Source organism: Biomphalaria glabrata, chromosome 18 (genome assembly GCF_947242115.1).
Source record: "Biomphalaria glabrata chromosome 18, xgBioGlab47.1, whole genome shotgun sequence".
Lineage (NCBI taxonomy): Eukaryota > Metazoa > Mollusca > Gastropoda > Planorbidae > Biomphalaria > Biomphalaria glabrata.
The window spans coordinates 23,043,868-23,064,197 of NC_074728.1; the positions used below are offsets into that span (position 1 = coordinate 23,043,868).

Below are 20,330 nucleotides of genomic sequence, written 5' to 3' on the forward strand. Positions count from 1 at the left end.
CCTTTTATATATATGCCTATACACAAGATCTCCTTCTATATACTTGTTATTATTCTTCTAGCCAGCTTTATTGCTGCTGAGCTGTGAGATCTTTTGTATACTGTGCCAAGGGAAAAAAGTGTGCTGTCTTCTTCAGTTGTTCAGCACTGCCGTACAGGGTGTTGGTTATGTTGGGCTGTAGTGGAAGTAGGGTCTGCCTAAGGTGGGTTAGGGAGGGGCATTTAAAGAGGATAGGGTTTACGGTTTCATAAGGGTGGGCGCAGTGTATACAAAGAGGGAGTTGTGTTTCTATATACAAATACCAAATCCTCTTCTATATATACACACTTGTTGACATTCTATATATAAACACGATATAACCTTCTATATATAAACACAAGATTACCTTCTATATCAAAATACAAAATTTCTTCCATATATATATATACAGTGCTTTTTTGTGACGGAACGCACCGATATGGCGTACCAGCACCTTTTTCAATATGGGGAAAAAATTATTACTTTTCTTGTATTTTAACGTATTTTAACCATTATAGTAGCCTTGCAGTTTAGTTAAGGATAAATGGGGATTTTATTTTAATTACTTGGAGCATTTGTTCAGCAAATTCTGCTGATGTCTGATTCTAACAAATATGAAAACCTAGTAATGAGAATGGCTGCTTGGTCGTGCGGTTTGCGCGCTGGACTGTCGTTCAGATTTATCGATGGTCCCGGGTTCAAACCCTGCCCGCTCCCATCCCCCTTCGTATCCCCCTTCGTCCTGCGGGAGGTTTGGACTAATTATCTTCAACTCTGAAGGAACATCCGAAACATGTAAAACATTTTACAAACAAACAAACATTTTAATGACTATCTAATTTCTATTTCTTTGGATGTTGCGTCATCGGAGATCACTAGCAGTATCAAAAACAAAATAATAATAATACGAATTTGGTATTAACTTTTTATTTGTCTTGAGTGCTGCCACTAATGAAAGAGACAAATGGTGCAGAATGGATGTCCTAAAGTACCGGTATTTTTTACAAGCACTGCATCGCCCAACAGGTCTATTATCTCGTTTTGAATCTGTTGGGCTTTGATTTCCTGTCAAATTTGAATATTCATAGCAATTTTATGATGGATTTGTATAAATATATGGTGTTAAATTTCTTTAAGAGCTATGAACCAAGTTTCAACCAAATACTAAGCATTGGTCAAAGAATGGCAATATTACTATTCAATTATCAATTTCTGTATCTTCTAGATCTTTTTTATAAACCTCATGGGCGAGGGAGGGTTTGGGGGGGGGGGGGATTCCCCCCCTGACTCCCCCCCCCCCGCGGAAAAAAATTGTTTATTGTAGACTGGGGGAGTTCGCAGCGCTCCCCCAGCGCGGGGCGAAGCCCCGCCGCCGAGCACTATTTCTGGCATTGAAAGCCAACAAAATGCATATTCTGAGATATCTACAGTGCATTACCTTGCTATTAAAAAGTTTTATTTCAAAAACCTAATGTGCTATTCTTACTGACTTAGACCCTCTCGCGCCGTTCGGCGCATTTTCCGGCAAGCTGTTTCCGCAACTCTTATTTTGCGTAATTCATTTTGTGTGAGAACATGTCCCGCAAAACCTCATGCGACGCTCTGTCACAGCCTTACTAAAGATTCGACTCCCAGTTCGGCATAGGATTTCTTTGATTTAGACCCGATCTATATGACTGACTCCTAAAATCTGTCTTAGTCATCTTTGTTGAGACACATTTAATGATTTTCAATTTCGGCAGAAGACTATTCACACTTTATTAATGGAGCCCAAGCCACTGGTAGAAATTTGTAACCTTTCTTGACTACGCTCTTGGAATTACATGCCTGTATTTTGCTTTAGATTTTATATCGAAAAGGAAAGTTTTCTCGTCAAATCATCTGTTGAGGGGTTTTAAACTAAGAAATCTCTGGAGTTTTTTTGTTTTGTTTTTAATTCAAAACCCCATTTAGCTACGATCATAGAATTTGGTGACTGTAGTTTGCTTTAAAATAATATTGAAGAGAGAGGTTTTCAACTCTAAACGCTCTGTAGGGGAATTTTAAACTCAAAACCATCTGGAGGGGTTTTAAACTTTTAAGAAAAAGCCATCTGGAGAAGGGAGATTTAAACTCAAAACCCCTTTGGCTACGCTCATATATTTTATAGTGTGTAATTTGCTTTTTTTTTATATTGAAGAGGTACTTTTAAGCTTCAAACCCCAACTGGAGGGGAGGGGGGTTTAAACTCAAAACCCCTTTGGCTACGCTCATAGAATTTTTAGTGTGTAATTTGCTTTTTTTATATTGAAGATGGGGTTTATCGTAAATTTTGGAGGGGGTTTTAAAATCAAAATCTTCCTCAACTGTGCTGTTGGAATTTGGGGATTGTTGTTTGCATTTTTTTTTTTGTTTTGTTTTATAGAAGAGGGGGATTTAACTGCAAAAACCTCTGGTAGGGGGTTTAAAATTCAAAACCCCCTGTAGGGGGTTTTAAACTCAAAGCCCCCTGGTAGAGGGATTTGTATCTCAAAACCCCCTGATAGGTGTTTTTTAAATCTCAAAACCCCCTGGTAGGGGGATTTAAACTCAAAACCCCCTGGTAGAGGGTTTTTAACTCAAAACTGCCTCGGCTGTGCTGCGGTAAGTGATGATTTAGTATTAAAATCTCACCTAAAATAAACAAAATGAAAGCAAAAATCAGTCACTTAATTCCCCCCCCCCGGGGGGGGATTTCATTTCGGGGGGGTTTGAACCCCAAGAACCCCCCCCCCCCCTGGCTACGCCCATGATAAACCTGCTCCTCAAGTCGGTTTCCTCCTTATAAGCAATAGCACAACTTGAACGATTCTATGTTAACACCTTGATAATTCTTTGACTTGTTTTGTTTTTAAATTGTATTTGTTTTTGTTTAGATTTTACCTACTTTTTATTCGGGTATAATTATTACATTATTAGATTAGATTATACAATATAATTTACAGTCATCGTAAGACCATCATGAATCTATTTCACTATTTTAACATTTAATATTCTGAAATAAATATTTATAGCTTTAGGAGCATTTTATTTAAAGTCTAAGTTCTCAAGATTTCTGAAACTCTCATGTTCAATAGTCTCATGGAATATGAACTAGAATCAAAATCTACATAAGAAAAGTGACCAGAGCTGTGCAGGGAAATAAGGTCTGGTTCCCATCTGTCACGAAACCCCGGCCTGAATCCCGCGGCGAATACCTTGGGTCACACTGACTCATAGCAACCAGCGGAGCTGTCAGGTTCTAAAGTGTCAGACATTTGCCTCCCATCTGGGCCATCTTGGATGTTTGACTTTTTTTTTTTCAATAGTTCAAAAGATTTTACATTGTCAAAAACAAAAGAAAACAAATTTCATGAACTCTCACGACAAGTAATATGCTTCCCCGGAAATTGTTCCTACGTGGATTATACATATCCTCACATGCCAAACGATGAAACAGGGATTCTTCAGGGATTCTTCCCAAGGCAGCCGTCTCCAGTTTCCATGGAAACTTGGAAGCCAAGAAAGAAAATCCCACAATCCTAAATGTCTGTGTTGGTGTGTTTACAAGCTGACAGATCCGCGTGACTTCCTGTTGTTCTAATGTTTTTATGTCCAACACTATATTTAAAACTGGGCTAATCAACGCAAACAACGATACTGGACATCACTCATCATCACGTTGCGGATAAGACGTGAATTCAGATCCAAAGAAACTTAATAAGTCTGACCGTTTCTCCACATTAACATTGGAGTAGCTTTCGAGTGTCCTCAGACTAACAGCATTGCAGTGATCTCATGATGAAACTAAGTGGATATATATTAAGCTTTGAAAAAATTGAATAATTTGCAGCTGTATCGAAAATTTAATTAGTAACAATCGGGACTATCTTTACTTCTTAACCAAACTCTCTCCATCCCCCACCCTTCCTGTAATACTACCCATAAGTGTATGAAAAGACAAGAAAAAAAAAAGAATGGGACGATATGGAGACGATTGTCACCTAAAACTCACGATTAGGGTTAGCTTCCATTACAAGTCACAAAACCTGATGGAAAGCAAATCCCTACATTAAAGCTTAAAACACTGCTTTTTTAAGTTTATATAAATTCTGGGACAAATTTCAGGATATTTTGGGGGAGCTTTTTAAATTCTATTTTTTAATCGGTTTCTACAAAAGTGCATTTATTTTTTCACTTTGTTGTCATCCCCAAGTTCTCAAAAAGTCAAGAGTAATGGGCCCAAGCGCAGTGGACCCAAGGAGCGCTGGCCGTGCCCACTTTTGAAGCCCCAAGTACGTTTAACCAAGCTACGACATTAATCCGAGAGTGGGTACATGACAAGTGGTTGAAATCCTGGGATGGCTCCAACAAAGCCCGTGGAGTCTGGCAGCATTTGCGTTGTCCGGACCGCGACGATTCATGGCGGAGGCTAAAAAGGTCGGAACAATTAATCATTGCGCAGTGTAGAACGGGGCACTGCCCTGTTGGTACTTATTTTGCCCGGTTCCGGTCAAATTTTGATGCCCGTTGCCGACACTGTGGAGAGTCGGTGGAGACAGTGGCGCATCTCTCACAAGAGTGTCCGCAGCTCCGAAAGCTGCGGGATAGTTTGTCTGCAGAGTCACTTGTCCTGTATGGGAGCTTAAAGGCACTACGCCTAACAGCAGAGTTTCTCGCCAAGGCTCTACGGGAGGATTAATCCTTCCAGTCTTGTTACCAATTGGAGTTCATCCCAGGTGGGCCCCTAATGGGCGTGGGCCCGGGTTCATTGAACCCCTTCGCGCCTTGGATGCTACGCCACTGCTCAATAACTAACGAGAAACAAACCCTACCACAAGAACACGTCTCGACAGGTCTGGGAAACCCAAAATTCTCTACCTGTATGGCGACATTTATCCACTACGCAAGACTGCAGGGTTTCTGTCCAGGGCTTTTGCAAGAGAGGGTTTGAGCCTCTCAAGCCCTCACTCAAATGGAGTTTGATGATGATGATGATGATGATGATGATGACCACAAGAACAAGATGGAAGACTAAATCAAGACCGTTAGATACTTTGTATAAAGTTTCATATATACAGGCCGCAGTCCAGTCTCAGTCCGGTATACCACGTTGTCACCAACTGACTGATATAAAAGGGCCAATTATGGAAATATTATAAAGTCCAGTATATTTACATATTTATTTAAGCAGGATTTTTTTTACTCTTGTTGGTGGGCGGTCTTCTTATCTTATCTTATATAATACAGACGTTACTTTAAAAAAGATGATTACATCCTACGCGTCATGCCTTTAGTCATGCATATTAATCAATGACTTAAATTCTGCCAAGTCACTGGTTTTCCTGGCTAGCTCTGGCAACCCATTCCATGCTCTAATAGCACTAGGGAAGAAGGAGTATTTGTACAAATTTATCCTAAAATATATATAATGTCTCTGCCTTTGTGTCTTTCAGAGCATTTTATTAAAATTTGATTTTGTATTTGAAGATTATGGTTTAGTGTTTTATGAATAATTGCTACAGTCGGGGTAAAGATGTTCCTTCTTTTAAAAAATCTTAAGTTCAAAATAATCGTTCTCTAAGTTGTAATAGAGGTGACGTATTTATTTTAAAAGTAAATAAAAATATTTTTATTGTTTACAACTTTACATTTGTTTTTGTTCTTTCTGTTTGTGCTGTTCAGCGTGTAAATCTCGGAAATGGGGCAAAGGCTGCACTGAAGATTGCCCTCCCTTTTGTGACGGCGAATGCTCCTCAGATAAGGGACACTGCTCATCATGCATGCCAGGGTACCAAAATGAGCAGGGCGAAGCCCCTCGTTGTCAGATGGGTGAGTCGAAATACAAAGTTAACATTGTCAGACACTGTATTTAAATCACTAAAAAAATATATCTAAATATGGCGCTGCTTGATATAGGGCAGTGTTTCTACACCTTTTACCAGTGACACAAGTGTAGGTAAGGGGTGCTGGTACTATATATTTTCGTTTCGGAGCGAGGTGACACTGTATACTCGAAAATATTAATTCTAGACATGGTATTGGAGAGCCCCCACTCTGTTCAGCAAGTAGAGCCCATGCCTCTGTGGAAAACGAAAAGCATTTATAAGGGTCGTGGGTTTGAGTCTGAGTTTTGAGTTTTTGGCACATCGGCACACTTAGGCCATGTCGTGCCCGTAATCCTTCAAGGATTACTCTCCCTTCATATCAACAGGGCTAAATTTCACACAGTTCAATCATTAATAGCAAGGTCTCTATTCACAGTTAAAATAGTAAAGTTAGTAAAAATTATAAAGCAAATTTAAATATTATAATTTTTTTAAACATTACCATTTTATTCAGTTAATATTCAATTATGGATTTATAATTACAATAAAGCAGGGGTTCTCAACCTGTGGGTCGCGACCCCTTTAGGGGTCGATTGACGATTTGCTAGGGGTCGCCTAAGACCATCGAAAATAAGGATTGTTATTGTCTATTCTTCTATTGCTGTATGTGTGTGTGCGTGCGGGGGTCGCGGAAGAGTGGGGGATTGTAAAAAGGGGTCGCCGAGCATAAAAGGTTGAGAACCGCTGCAATAAAGCTACACATTTTGTTGTCCCCTTGACACGCCAATCAACATGTCTCGAGCCGCCTTCCCAATTTATTAAAGAACCTCTCGCCCCAGTTGGTAGGAAGAACCGCACCCTTAGAACTATTGAGCGCTTAAAAAGAGGCGTAAGTACATTGTATGCTATTAAACATATTGTTTCCTAAAACCTTACATGAGTGAAAGTATGTGTCTCACTGCTAAACCCCCTAGACTCATGTATCAATAATTACTAACAGGGGAAACAAATCCTTGGGTTTGAGATAGACAAAAATTACGCTGCCTTGTCTTGGTGTCTATAGTTTTCAGGAAAGTTATCGGAATTACAAATAAAAAAGCATCATAAAAAAACAAAAACAAAAAAAAAAACTGGAAGTAGAACATATAAAATGTAGATTTTTATTTACCACTAAAACATTCATGTCAACTTATTTTCAACAGAATGTCCGGACGGTAGCTACGGTCCGAACTGCAAACAAATGTGCCCGCCCAACTGTGCTGAGATTTGTGACAAGAAAACAGGCGCGTGCTCGAAGTGTAAAAAGGGCTACTTCCACTCTCAAGGCGCCGAAGACTGCAAAAATTGTAAGCACTATTTGTTACCAGGGCCGGACTTAAGCCATTGCAACCTATGCAGCTGCACTGGGCCCAGCTTTTTCATAGGTCCCACACAGGGCTGGCCTTAGGCCACTGCAACCTATGCAGCCGCACTGGGCCCAGCTTTTTCATAGGTCCCACACAGGGCCGGCCTTAGGCCACTGCTACCTATGCGGCCACTTTCTTAGGCCCCGCATTAATTCTAGGTGTAAATTTTTTAATTAAACCATTTTAACTTATTATTAGAGGGTTCCCAAGGCCTTTGATTTTGCAGGAGCTCCTGCAAATAGGAAATCGCAAAATATACCAAATCGTCATGAAAATCTACTAAAATTATTTAAATTTCAGGAAAGCTATTTAAAATCTCCTGAAAAATAGACAAATTTGTCATTTTGGGGTGTCATTCAAAATAGACAACGCAAATCCTACGCGAGATTAAAAAAACCGACATTTTCAACTTTCATTTAATACAAATATAATAATAGACGAACTTGAACCAAACAGCAAGTTCCAGTAATTTATTCACTTTAATAGTCACTGGCATATAAATATTGATCTAATTCTATCTAGATCTCTTATAAAAAATCAAAACCGATATTTTTCTAGTCGATAGTAGCCTAAATCTAAAAGGCAGATCAGCTTTTGTTAGAAAACTACCATCTGCGCAATCCGTTTCGCATAGGGCCCCGCAATCTGTAGGACCGGCCCTGGTCCCAAATTAATTCTAGGAGTAAATAATTAAATTTAAGCTATTATAACTTATAATGGGGTTCCCGCGGCGGCGTCATGATTCTGGAAATCTCCTGAAATTGCAAAATATACACACACAAATGTCCGCGCAATCCATTTCGCATAGAGGGCCCCGCAATTGTTATGCCCGGCACTGTTTGTTACACATAGCGTTAATACTCCAGAAGTGTGTCTTGTCTTGTGATATGCGTTTTGGACTGTCATCACGAGAGTCCCGCCTTCAGGCCCTGCTGCTGCTGGCACTTTATGTTGACCTACACGAGGTTTGGGCTGATGGTCTCTCTTTCTGCCTGTGGACATGTCATTGCCCACCAACCAGCTTCATCCAGGTTTCTAGGTTCTGGGCTAGTCTCTCCAACTGTCCCTTCGTCTTTCTCATCTGCTTGGCATCTGCTTCCGAATCGCGGCGCCATGTATTCTTTGGTCTTCCCTTCTTCATGTTTCCTTGTGATAGTAAGTGTATGGTTTTTTGAGTGGCTGGTAGTGCAGTGTGTGTGTGTGCCTGTGTATGAAATGACCAGTGGACCTTGAGTGTACATGGTTGAGTGAACAGCAGTGTGTCAGGACTGTGTGTAAAAGGAGGTCAGTTTAGAGAACAAGTGGCTGGAGTAAAGAACATAAATAGAGACAAATAAAATCATTGGGTGTATTGAAACTCATGTTGTTTCAGTGTGTCTATTACGGGGTAGGCTGGGTAGTTCCAAATGCTAATCCTAAGCGGCGGACATTTTCGGTTCATTTACTTAACATGCATTAATGGACCTCAATCACCAATCGTAACCAAACAACATTTAGCCACGTGATTCTATATCTCTTCTATACAAATTACGTAATCCATAAGGGCTGTCACGTGATACGTTTTTTTCATTGTTTTATCAATATTATTACGTGGCTAAATGTGTTCATTTACGCTTGGTGAATGAGGTCCATTGCTAATAACACCCCCCCCCCTTTTCCATATAAACCCAATAATACAAAAATAGAATTATTTGAAACAACTATTGGGTTACTTTCAAGTAACAAACGGAATACAATTGCCAAGTACATTCGTATTCAAGAACTTCGAAATCATTTCCTAAAAAAATGTGGCCTAATTGAAATACTTTTGAGAATGTAATATATTATTATTATTATAGCTTTTATATAGCGCTACTTTCATGCTTATAGCATTCTCAGAGAGCTTTTGGTCCAATCTCTTTAGTGGACCAGTGGGGGAAGGGGGTATCTAGGAGTTGGTTTTCCGTGCTGCCTTTAGGCGCTCAGTAAACACAACTCTGCCCGAGTCGGGTATCGAACCTCGAGCCCCCTTCTAGGTAGCCAAGCCAAGCCAAGTTCAAGCGCACTTGGCCTCTCGACCACTATTAATCACTGTTATTGAACTCATTGTCTTAAGAGACGGTTTCATGGCCTACAACTCGTTCATTTCCAGCCTGTCCTCCAATGTTTTACGGGGATGGTTGTAAAGGTTCCTGCCAAACGAAGTGTGGTATGGAGTGCTTAGATAAAGGAGAGGGAACTTGCCCAGGTAAGGGACAGTAATTCGAATTTTATGTCTCGTGCATTAGAAGTATACATTAGATCAGTGATTCTCAAACTTTTTCCTCAACGGAACACTTCGCACATTCTGAGTAAATAGCGGAACACTTTGCTTATTTTTTAAGGGAGATAAATTCCCGTGATGGCCTACTAGTTAATTATTGATTATTATTATTTATTATTGGAAAACCTAGTTAGGCCTCCAGGAACACTAGTTTGGAAAACAAAGATCAGTGATACTCAACCTAATTTGACCCGCGGGCCATTTTAATTTCCGACAGTCGTGTCGCGGGCCACATGACCGAAAATGTACAAAAATCGAAGTGAAATTCGGAAACAATTTTATTAGAAACAGGTGGATCTCACATTTACATTAACCAATGGTATATTGTAAGTTTATCTTTTTTTTTACGCTTTGGAAAGTGATTCATTTCTTTACTTAAAATTTGAGCAACATTGTAGCTAGCCTTACCACCGACTCATTTTCTTGTTTCTTTTTGGTAAACAATCTCATCGATCCTCCAATCTCTAGGCGTAGTGTAACAATCTTTTATTCGCGGCTCAAGACTAAGAATGCGGTCATATTTGTTTTATAATGCTGCTTATATGTTTACTGTTTATTATATTGTTTATTAAAACAGCCACACTTTCTTTACAAATAAATTATCTTGGCTTTTTATCATGTTCCACAAACAAAAGTAAAGATCCATTCACTTTTCCTGGTAGTCTTTACGGCGCTCCCAATTCATAAGCCTACAAATTAAAATGTCATGATACAACTCCATTAGAGAAAAACTTAGAACCCTAACGTAGGTAAACTTTTTTATGTTTGACAAAAAGGTGTGGAGGATATATATTCTACACTTTGTACCGACGTTTCGCCGGGCCGAATGAAACCACTTCGCGGGCCGTATTTTTGGGCATCACTGCATTAGATGTATTGGAGGAGAAGCGAATTCAATAAAATGAAAGTAAATGTGATCAGATTTGTAACTTTGATAATGAAAAGTTCATGATGTGTGATAAAAGTAAAGAAAGATGGATTAGGAAGGAAGTAGATAGAGATAGAGATAGATAGATAGATAGATAGAGAGAGAGAGAGAGAGAGAGAGAGGAAGAGAGAGAAATCAGAAAGGAGTAGAACGAGACCAATCTTTACAGTAGACCTCAACAATGACTTGCGACGTCGCAGCCTGTGGGCAGTGGAGACCAATAGCTTGTTACCACCTCGTACAGACCTGTGATGTGTCTTTAGAGTGGACTGCCAGGAGCTCCTCTATTTTCTCTTTTAGATCTCCATGCAGTATGTCCAAAAAATGAACGTTATAATGCTTCATTAAGAAAACATGAAACGTTATTGTGAGATGTGTCCCTTGTTATAGTGAGATGTGTCCCTTGATATAGTTAGATGTGTCCCTTGATATAGTTAGATGTGTCCCTTGTTATAGTTAGATGTGTCCCTTGTTATAGTGAGATGTGTCTCTTGATATAGTGTGTGATGTTGCTAGTTCAGGCTGTCTTGAAGTCAACCAATTACTCTGCAATCGTTTGGGTGTAATTGTCCGGGTGTATTACGTGTAGTTGCACAACAATACAAACAAGAACTGGCACATCGATTGTAACAAGTGAAGAGATGTAGTCAACGATGATGAACAAGTTAATATATATTTATTATGATAAAAGGCCACAGTAGAAGTCTCTGTCACTAAACACGTCGTTACCCTGGAATGTTCTAACGCTAACTGATTTTCCGGTCTCTAACCCAACATATCCCAAACGTCACTAGTCCCGTTCAATATGCGTCTACTATGGTGCGTCGCTAAATAACTAAAATAACTAACCTATATAAATAAGGTGTCTAACAGATTCCTCCCCCCCTTGAAAAAAAAATATGTCAATATTTTTCCACTACTGTCAAGTCTTACAAGGGCATTTTCAATTTAAGGGGAAGACCACAAACATAAAATCTTGACATCTTCATCTTGACATCTTCATCTTGACAGTTCCTCATATTCACGTCAATGTTCATAACAGTTCATAACATTCCAAAATCATCTTCATTAGTACACAGTTCATCATGGAGGAAAATGTGGCATCATATGGGCACGTCACACGTCACAAATGTTCTTCACTGGCAGTAATCTGATAAAATACAATATTTCAAAAAAACAATTATAAACTTTATTTACACATTCAATAAATTTTTTTTCTTACCACCCTTTTATACGCTTTTGTCCATTTTTCTTTTATACTCACCCTTTTCCATAGAACTAACTTTCGTCAATGATATATGAAATGATTCACATAAAAAAAAATATCCATACTTACTTTTAAATGCTTAACATCAAATTTACTTATCTCCCTTTTCCATAACATATAAATGGTGTCAATATATTAATATATATTACATACTCAATATAATCATAGTTTATTTACAAAATTGTTTCACTTCAATGTCATTCTAGACAATAGATCAGCTACAATATTCACAGATCCACTAATAGCTTTCACTTCAAATTTATATTCCTGTAGTGCTAAGAACCATCTATAAACACGACTGTTTTTCATGCTCTTTTGCTGTATATACTGAATAGGTTTATGATCAGTTAATAATATGAATTTCCTTCCTATTAAATAGCTCTCTAGCTTAGTAATTACCCATATTACAGCTAAGGCTTCTCTTTCAATGACACTATATTTTTTCTCTGCCTCTGATAATTTTCTGCTTACATATAATATAGGATGTAAGTTATCATAGTTCTGCATTAAACAACCACCAATAGCATTACCAGATGCATCAGTTGTGACATAAAATATTTTGTCTTTATCAGGTAGTCTTAATATTAGTTCATGACTAAAAACATCTTTAATTCTGTCAATAGCTTTCACACATTCCTCATTACAAACTACTTTTTGAGGTTTTCCTTTTTTAAGTAAGTCATTTAGTGGATTCACTATTTCTGCTAAGTTTTTTATAAACTTTCTGTAATAATTTACTATTCCCAATATGCTTTTAATTTGTCTTTTTGTTGTAGGTATTTCAATATTAAGTACTTTCTTTATGTTATCTTCAATAGGGCTAATCATGTTGTTATTTATTTTATGTCCTAAGAAAATTATTTCCTCCAATCCTATTTCTACTTTTTCTGCTTGAATTGTAAGTCCACTTTCTTTTATTATTTTGAATACTTCTTTTACATCTACCAAATGTTCCTCCCAACTATTATTAAAAATACATATGTCATCCAAATAGCAAATAACATTTTCTTTGTTTCCAATTATCATGTTCATCATTCTATTAAATGTGGCAGGTGCATTTACTAATCCAAAACTCATATAATTCCATTGAAAAATACCATATGGTGTTACAAATGCTGTGTAAGGTTTTGCATTTTCTGTTAAAGGTATTTGCCAATAACCTTTAGTTAAATCCAATTTAGTAAAAAATTTTGCTCCATTTAATTTATGTAAAATATCCTCTATATTTGGCATTGGATATGGGTCAAATTCTGTGATGTTGTTAAGTTTCCTATAATCAATACATAACCTTATATCTCCATTCTTCTTTTTGGCTATCACAATTGGTGAAGCATAAGGAGATGTTGATGGCTCAATTATACCTGATTCTAGTAAATTGTCTATTTCTTTCTTTACTTTGTCTTGTAAATGTAACGGTATTCTATATGGCTTAAGCTTGATAGGTTTTGTGTCTGTTACTTTAATGTCATGTTTAATAATATTTGTTTTTCCTGGTATGCTGGAAAAAATTTCTTTGTATTCCTGTATTATTTTAGTTATGTCTTTTGACTTTTCCTTAGTTAGATTATTAAGATTAATCTTTTGCCAAGTTTGATTCTCTTTTGTTTCTATTACAGGTATTTCCTTAATATCATTTTCATTGTGATTTTCATTTGTTATTATCATCAAGCATTCTTCTCTTTCTGAAAATTTATTTTCTATTTCCTCCTGAATGTTTTGTATTAACTCATCTTCTCTATCATGATACAGTTTCAAATTATTTATGTGATATGTTTTAATTTTCCCATTTATTTCAATTTGATAATTCACATCATTAATTTGTTTTATCACCTTAAATGGACCTTTCCATTGTTTACCAATTTTATTTTTCAGGTCATTTATCAATATTAATACATTGTTTCCTACTTCTAGTGTTTTCAATTGTCTTTTCTTATTTAGATTCTCATGAGCACTTTGTTTGTACTTCTTATTGTTGTTATATGCTTGAGTCCATATTTCTTTCAATTCTGTTGTGATTGTTGTTTCACTGTCATTATTTAATTTATTCTCATTGTCTATTAGATTTTCTTTAAAAACATCTAATTCATCTCTGGGTTTTCTTCCATGTATTATTTCATATGGTGAAAATTGTGTTGCTTCATGGATGTTGTTTCTATGAGCAAATAGTACATAGTTAATGTAATGATCCCACTTGTTCTGATTATTCTGAATTATCTTTGTTAGTGATCTTTTTAATGATCCACCATATCGTTCACATAAACCGTTACTCTCCGGGTGGTAAACCGAAGAGTATATGTGTTGTATATTGTATTGTTTAGTCCATTTCTTAAATTGTTCTGACTTAAACTGAGATCCCTGATCACTCAATATAATTTTAGGTATACCATGTCTTGTAATTACTTTTTGAGTTATGGCATTAATGATATTTTCTGCACTTGTATTTGATAATGGGATTGCCTCTGGGTATCTACTAAACATGTCTATTACTGTTAGAATGTATTTGTTATTATTTTCAGTTTGAATTAAAGGACCTATTAAATCAATAGATACTTTCTGAAATGGTGCTGTAGGTTCATCCATTTCTTGAATAGGTGCTTTATTCACTAGACTTTTGTTCGATCTCTTTTGACATATGTCACATGAGTTTATGTATTTGTTGATTGTTGCTTTCATTTTGGGCCAAAATACTTGTTTTGACAAATTCCTATAACATTTCTTTACTCCCCTATGTGCTGCTAAATTATTATCATGTGTCATGATTAAAACATCTTTCCAATATTTCTGTGGTAAGACAAGTTGTTTTATTTTCTTATTATCATTACTTGTTTGTCTAAACAATATTTTATTCTCTATGCAAAATTTCTCCATTGGATTATTATTGTTTTTATCTGATATTCTCGAATAAATTTTCCCAATAATATTGTCATTCATTTGTTCTAATGCAAATGTGGGTGTTGTTTCTTTTTCACTTTGAAATATTTGTGTTTCAAGACTATTTTGTGTTTCATTTTCTATCTCTCTTTCCTTAACATCTGTATTTTCTATTTGTATTACATTACTGGTTTCTTTTTCTTTATCATTACTTATTACATTTATTGTATTTTCCTGTTTCTCATCTTTTTTATCCATTGATCTTGTTATTATCATACTTGTTATATTTTGTGTTTCTATGTTTTCATGATTTTGTCTTATGTTTTTGTATTTGTTTTGCCAGTCTTCTAATTCTTTTCTTGAACATTCTTTAACTCCTTTTATGTTTCCTACTAACATATCATATCTCATTTCTGGTATTGCAATGCCATCACAATAACCAGTGAAAAATGGGGTTTCAATGTATACCCTTATAGCTTTAAATTCCCTTACAGTGCCATCTGCTAATTCTACTTTCCTAGTAAACCCTTTATACCAATGAGGTTTGACAAATTTAGTTTTTACTGCCAAGGTGTTACAACCTGAATCCCTGATTAATTCCACCGGAATTCTATCTACAAACCCTGGGTACACTGCAAAATTGTTCCTATTTCCTTCCATGAAATATATCCTATCTGTACCTTTATTTTTGTATTCCCTACTGTAACTCCTATTTCTATAATTTCCCCTGTCATTCCTATCTCTACTCCTATATCTACTGTTATTTTGTTCATTGTATCTATTTCTACTTCCAGACCTACTATTCCCTCTTCTACAGTTAGCTGCTATATGACCTTTTCCTTGACATTTAAAACAGGTTATTTCACTATATTTTCTATTTCCACTATTTGATCTGTTTCTATTTCTACTTCTATCAACATTTTCTTTGGTGTATCCTATTAAATCTACTTTGCTCTTATCCCTATCAGAAAATGGTTTATTTGGATAGGCATTTTTGTATACTCTCATTATCTCTGTTATTTCATCTATAGTTTTTGGGTTTCTTTCTCTAATAAAAGATTGTAATTGAGGATCACATTTATTTACAAAGTTGTCCACTAGAATAAAATTTTTTAATCCTTCATAAGAGTTATTCACTTTTTCTAATTTTACCCACTTATTGAAGAAATCCTTTTCCATATTAATGGTGGTTTGGGGTTCTATTCCTAATGATGGTATATTGTCAAAATATTTCTTTCTAAAAGTTGTAGCATTATGACCATATGCATTCAATAATTCTCTTTTTAAAACTTGATAGCTATCATCAATATGATGGTCATGATTTTGGCATATTGTTAGAGCTTGACCATGAACAAAGTCTATCAGTATTTCAGACCATTCTTCTTCAGGCATATTAAATGTAGACATTTTTGCCTCATATCTTTTCAGGAAATCACCAATGTCATCCTTCTGTTCATCAAAACTTTGTATTTTTCTCTTTAGCCATGTTTGTGAATTAGGGTTGTCTCTTTGAGTGGTATAATTATTTGAGTTATTAGTGTTATTTCCTTGTTCAGTTTGGGCTCTGGCTTGTGCTGCATCCAATCTCATCTTCTCCATTTTAGCTTCATGTTCTCGGTCCTCTTTTTGCTTCTCATATTCTTCCTTTCTGATCCTATCTTGTCTCTCTATCTCTTGTCTTTGACGTTCTTCTTGTCTTTCTATCTCTTGTCTTTGACGTTCTTCTTGTCTTTCTATCTCTTGTCTTTGACGTTCCGTTTCTTCCTTCACAACTTGCTGTACATAAGCTGCTAAGTCCTTTCCTTTTAACTCCATGGCCTTTCCATCCTGCATAGCTGTTTCCTTAACCTCCTTAAGGTCCACATATGATGATGTAGCCATTGTGTTTTATATTTTATATATATTTTTACTTGGCCTATATTAGTTATGGCTATACCTTAAACTTATTTTATATTTAAGTTTTTCCACACTTTTATACAAATTTTAAATGATATGTCTCTATCTATAGATTTAGTAAATGTATAAATCTAGTCTGAGTTATTATGGTTATATTCAAATCTGTATATTAGGTCCAGTATTACACACAAATTTAAATCTAGTATATTATAGTATGTATAATATTACCATTTAGATCTATAGTTATCAAGAGCACTATGACTTTTAGATCTAGTATGAATAACTATGATCAATTTCAAAATCTGGTATGACTGAAGTCACAGTGAAGTGTTTAGAGTAAATTCAAAGACTGTCTAGAGTCTAGATCTAGAGTAGATTATGGTTCTATTTACCCGTATAAAACAAATATGTTTATACAATGTCAAAAATATCTTCAACAAGATATATATATCTAGAATGTACTACCTTCATTCATCTTTCAATTAGTAATATTTCAAATTAGAGTCTAGATGATTTAATTGTACCAAAGAGATGTACAACAATTTGCAGATCTAAATTTAGCCAGACGATAGTGTTTGACTACATAGCCAGTTTCGGCATTATTCTCATGGCAAAATCATATTTGATTTTAACCGCTCAAACTAAAAATTATTTTAGTCTGATTCACAATGAAAGAATCCTACCCGCACTTTCTATCATTAAGTGAAAAAAATTACAGATCTAATTAAATTAATAAAAATAAATAATTTAAAATAATATAAACAAATGAAATAATTAAAATGAGACTATCACTATGGGTTGGGATGTGACAATATGGCACACAATGATAACGTCACGAAGTAACCAGGCAACAACGGATATGACGTTTACACAAACAAAACAAATTACAATCCTAAATGTATAATATAGCTTTTCATCTAAATTACGTCTTCTACCCCGACGGGTTTTAAGGCGCACCACCTGATTTTACTCAGGCTAACGTACCAAATTTAGACAAAATCTATTTCTAAGGGCAATCTAAACATATACTAATAAGAAAAATGGCACTTAGCTTTTGATAAGAAAGATCCCTTTGTTCGGACTCCCGAATATGCTAGATCACAACAAATTCCACTGCCTCTCTTCCAGTTCTGACTCTGTTCTCCGGTGCTACCAGTATCCCACGTAATGCCACAGATGTCCTGATATGCCACAGCAAAATGTTCCAGTTTCTTTGACGACTGTTGATGACCGTATGTGTAGTTCCGACGACTTTGTATACACAGTTACTGACGAATAGGTTAACGGTTCTTCTAGCGATGACTTGACTTGTGTAGATGATTACTGACAAATAACAGTCTCTTGACGACAACTTGATCTGGACGACTGACGAATAACGAATTTCTTGACGATGACTTGATCTGGGCTGACGAATAACGACTTTCTTGACGATGACTTGATCTGGGCTGACGAATAACGGTTCTCTAAAATAGTTCACTGCTTCTGCTGCTATTCCGGTAGTACGACGAAGTTTGCTGTTGTACTCTGCTTCAATAGACCAAACTGTCCAATGTAGACTAGGTGAAACCAAGGTCACCTCCGACGACGTTCCGTTAGACGATTAACGGTTTTCAACGAAATTAAGTGGATGTAGCTGTTTCCACAACTTCACTGCTAACAAGTCTAGGTATGGTCTAGACCGACGAATACTAGATATATCAATGTTCAGTACTGATAAAGATTACTTCACTAACCTTCCAAAGGTTAAACACAGTGACCGTTATAAACGTGGCAAGCAACCGGTTCAATGAGCAAACTGCTCCACAAGAATCTCTCCAAGGGTAAGACGACAGAGCGATTTCGATTTAGTTAGCTACCAAACTTGTAGTACTCACAATACTTCTGACAGCGGGCAAACTGTCCTTCTCGAAACTGACGAGGTAAAACTTGATACTCAATGTGGCTCCTATGACGAAGAAAAAATATGTCCAACAGGTTCACTAACGATCTCTCACCCGTTATGAACGAACGGTTTCTCTGGTTGTAGGTCGATTCAGCATATGAAGATCAGGCTTTGATAATATACTGGTTAAGTAGACCAGACGTTACGATGATTACTGTCCTGACGAAGGTCACCCTGAGTTAACGGCTCGTTGAACGTGCGATCAAACAGGCGACGACTGTATGTAGATCTAGAACAAAGTCACTCTGCGATACTGCTGTGTTCAGCCGTACTCCGATGAAATCTTATATCTTCGAGTGCACGACCCTCACCTGAGTAAACGTTCTGCTTCGAGGTCCGGTTCGATGTTCGGCTTCATCAAGGGTCCGGCTTCGAGGTTCGGGGTCGCCACTGTGATGTTGCTAGTTCAGGCTGTCTTGAAGTCAACCAATTACTCTGCAATCGTTTGGGTGTAATTGTCCGGGTGTATTACGTGTAGTTGCACAACAATACAAACAAGAACTGGCACATCGATTGTAACAAGTGAAGAGATGTAGTCAACGATGATGAACAAGTTAATATATATTTATTATGATAAAAGGCCACAGTAGAAGTCTCTGTCACTAAACACGTCGTTACCCTGGAATGTTCTAACGCTAACTGATTTTCCGGTCTCTAACCCAACATATCCCAAACGTCACTAGTCCCGTTCAATATGCGTCTACTATGGTGCGTCGCTAAATAACTAAAATAACTAACCTATATAAATAAGGTGTCTAACAAGTGAGATGTGTCCCTTGTTATAGTGAGATGTGTCCCTTGATATAGTGAGATGTGTCCCTTGATATAGTGAGATGTGTCCCTTGATATAGTGAGATGTGTCCCTTGATATAGTGAACTGTGTCCCTTGATATAGTGACATGTGTCCCTTGATATAGTTAGATGTGTCCCTTGATATAGTGAGATGTGTCTCTTGATATAGTTAGATGTGTCCCTTGATATAGTGAGACGTCTCCACTGAAATAGTGATACGCTTCCCTTGTTATGGTGAGATGCTTTACTTGTCGTAGTTGGACACAATAACTTTTTTTGTTTCTTTGGTAATTAAATCGTTGAACAAACTGTAACTAACTTTTGTAAATTTTGTATGTAATGTTGAAGAGAAACTGGGGTATGAACGTATGTTATGTCTGCTATCGTACAAATTGTTTGCTCTGATTATGCGTTATGTTTTGTAATGCTTAATTTTTAGAATATTCCCTTGTTTTAGTAAGACGCTTCCCTTGTTATAGTGATAATCTTCTTTTGTTATAGTGATAATCTTCTTTTGTTATAGTGATAATCTTCTTTTGTTATAGTGAGACGCTTCCCTTGTTATAGTGATACGCTTCCCTTGTTAGAGTGATAATCTTCCCTTGTTATAGTGATACGCTTCCCTTGTTAGAGTGATAATCTTCCCTTGTTATAGTGAGACGCTTTCCTTGTTATAGTGATAATCTTTCCTTGTTAGAGTGATAATCTTTCCTTGTTAGAGTGATAATCTTCCCTTGTTATAGTGAGACGCTTTCCTTGTTAGAGTGATAATCTTTCCTTGTTAGAGTGATAATCTTCCCTTGTTATAGTGATAATCTTCTTTTGTTATAGTGAGACGCTTCCCTTGTTATAGTGATACGCTTCCCTTGTTAGAGTGATAATCTTCCCTTGTTATAGTGATACGCTTCCCTTGTTAGAGTGATAATCTTCCCTTGTTATAGTGAGACGCTTTCCTTGTTAGAGTGATAATCTTCCCTTGTTATAGTGAGACGCTTTCCTTGTTAGAGTGATAATCTTCCCTTGTTATAGTGAGACGCTTCCCTTGTTAGAGTGATAATCTTCCCTTGTTATAGTGAGACGCTT

The 20,330-nt window shown here is 36.6% G+C and overlaps 1 protein-coding gene and 1 long non-coding RNA gene across 2 annotated transcripts in view; one reads left to right on the plus strand and one right to left on the minus strand.

Annotated features, from left to right (window-relative positions):
• LOC106059471 (uncharacterized) overlaps positions 1 to 20,330 on the plus strand; it is a 59,382-nt gene that overhangs the window by 21,625 nt on the left and 17,427 nt on the right. The window contains exons 16-18 of the mRNA XM_056017674.1: positions 5,701 to 5,847; positions 7,046 to 7,189; positions 9,381 to 9,476. Of these exons, the coding sequence (XP_055873649.1) occupies positions 5,701 to 5,847; positions 7,046 to 7,189; positions 9,381 to 9,476 (387 nt within the window). The remainder of the gene's footprint in view (positions 1 to 5,700; positions 5,848 to 7,045; positions 7,190 to 9,380; positions 9,477 to 20,330) is intronic.
• Positions 11,141 to 19,211, minus strand: LOC129923947 (uncharacterized). Its single transcript, XR_008775901.1, has 2 exons — positions 16,979 to 19,211; positions 11,141 to 11,629 (listed from the first exon to the last, which is right to left on the minus strand). It is a non-coding gene; the product is annotated as an uncharacterized LOC129923947 (long non-coding RNA).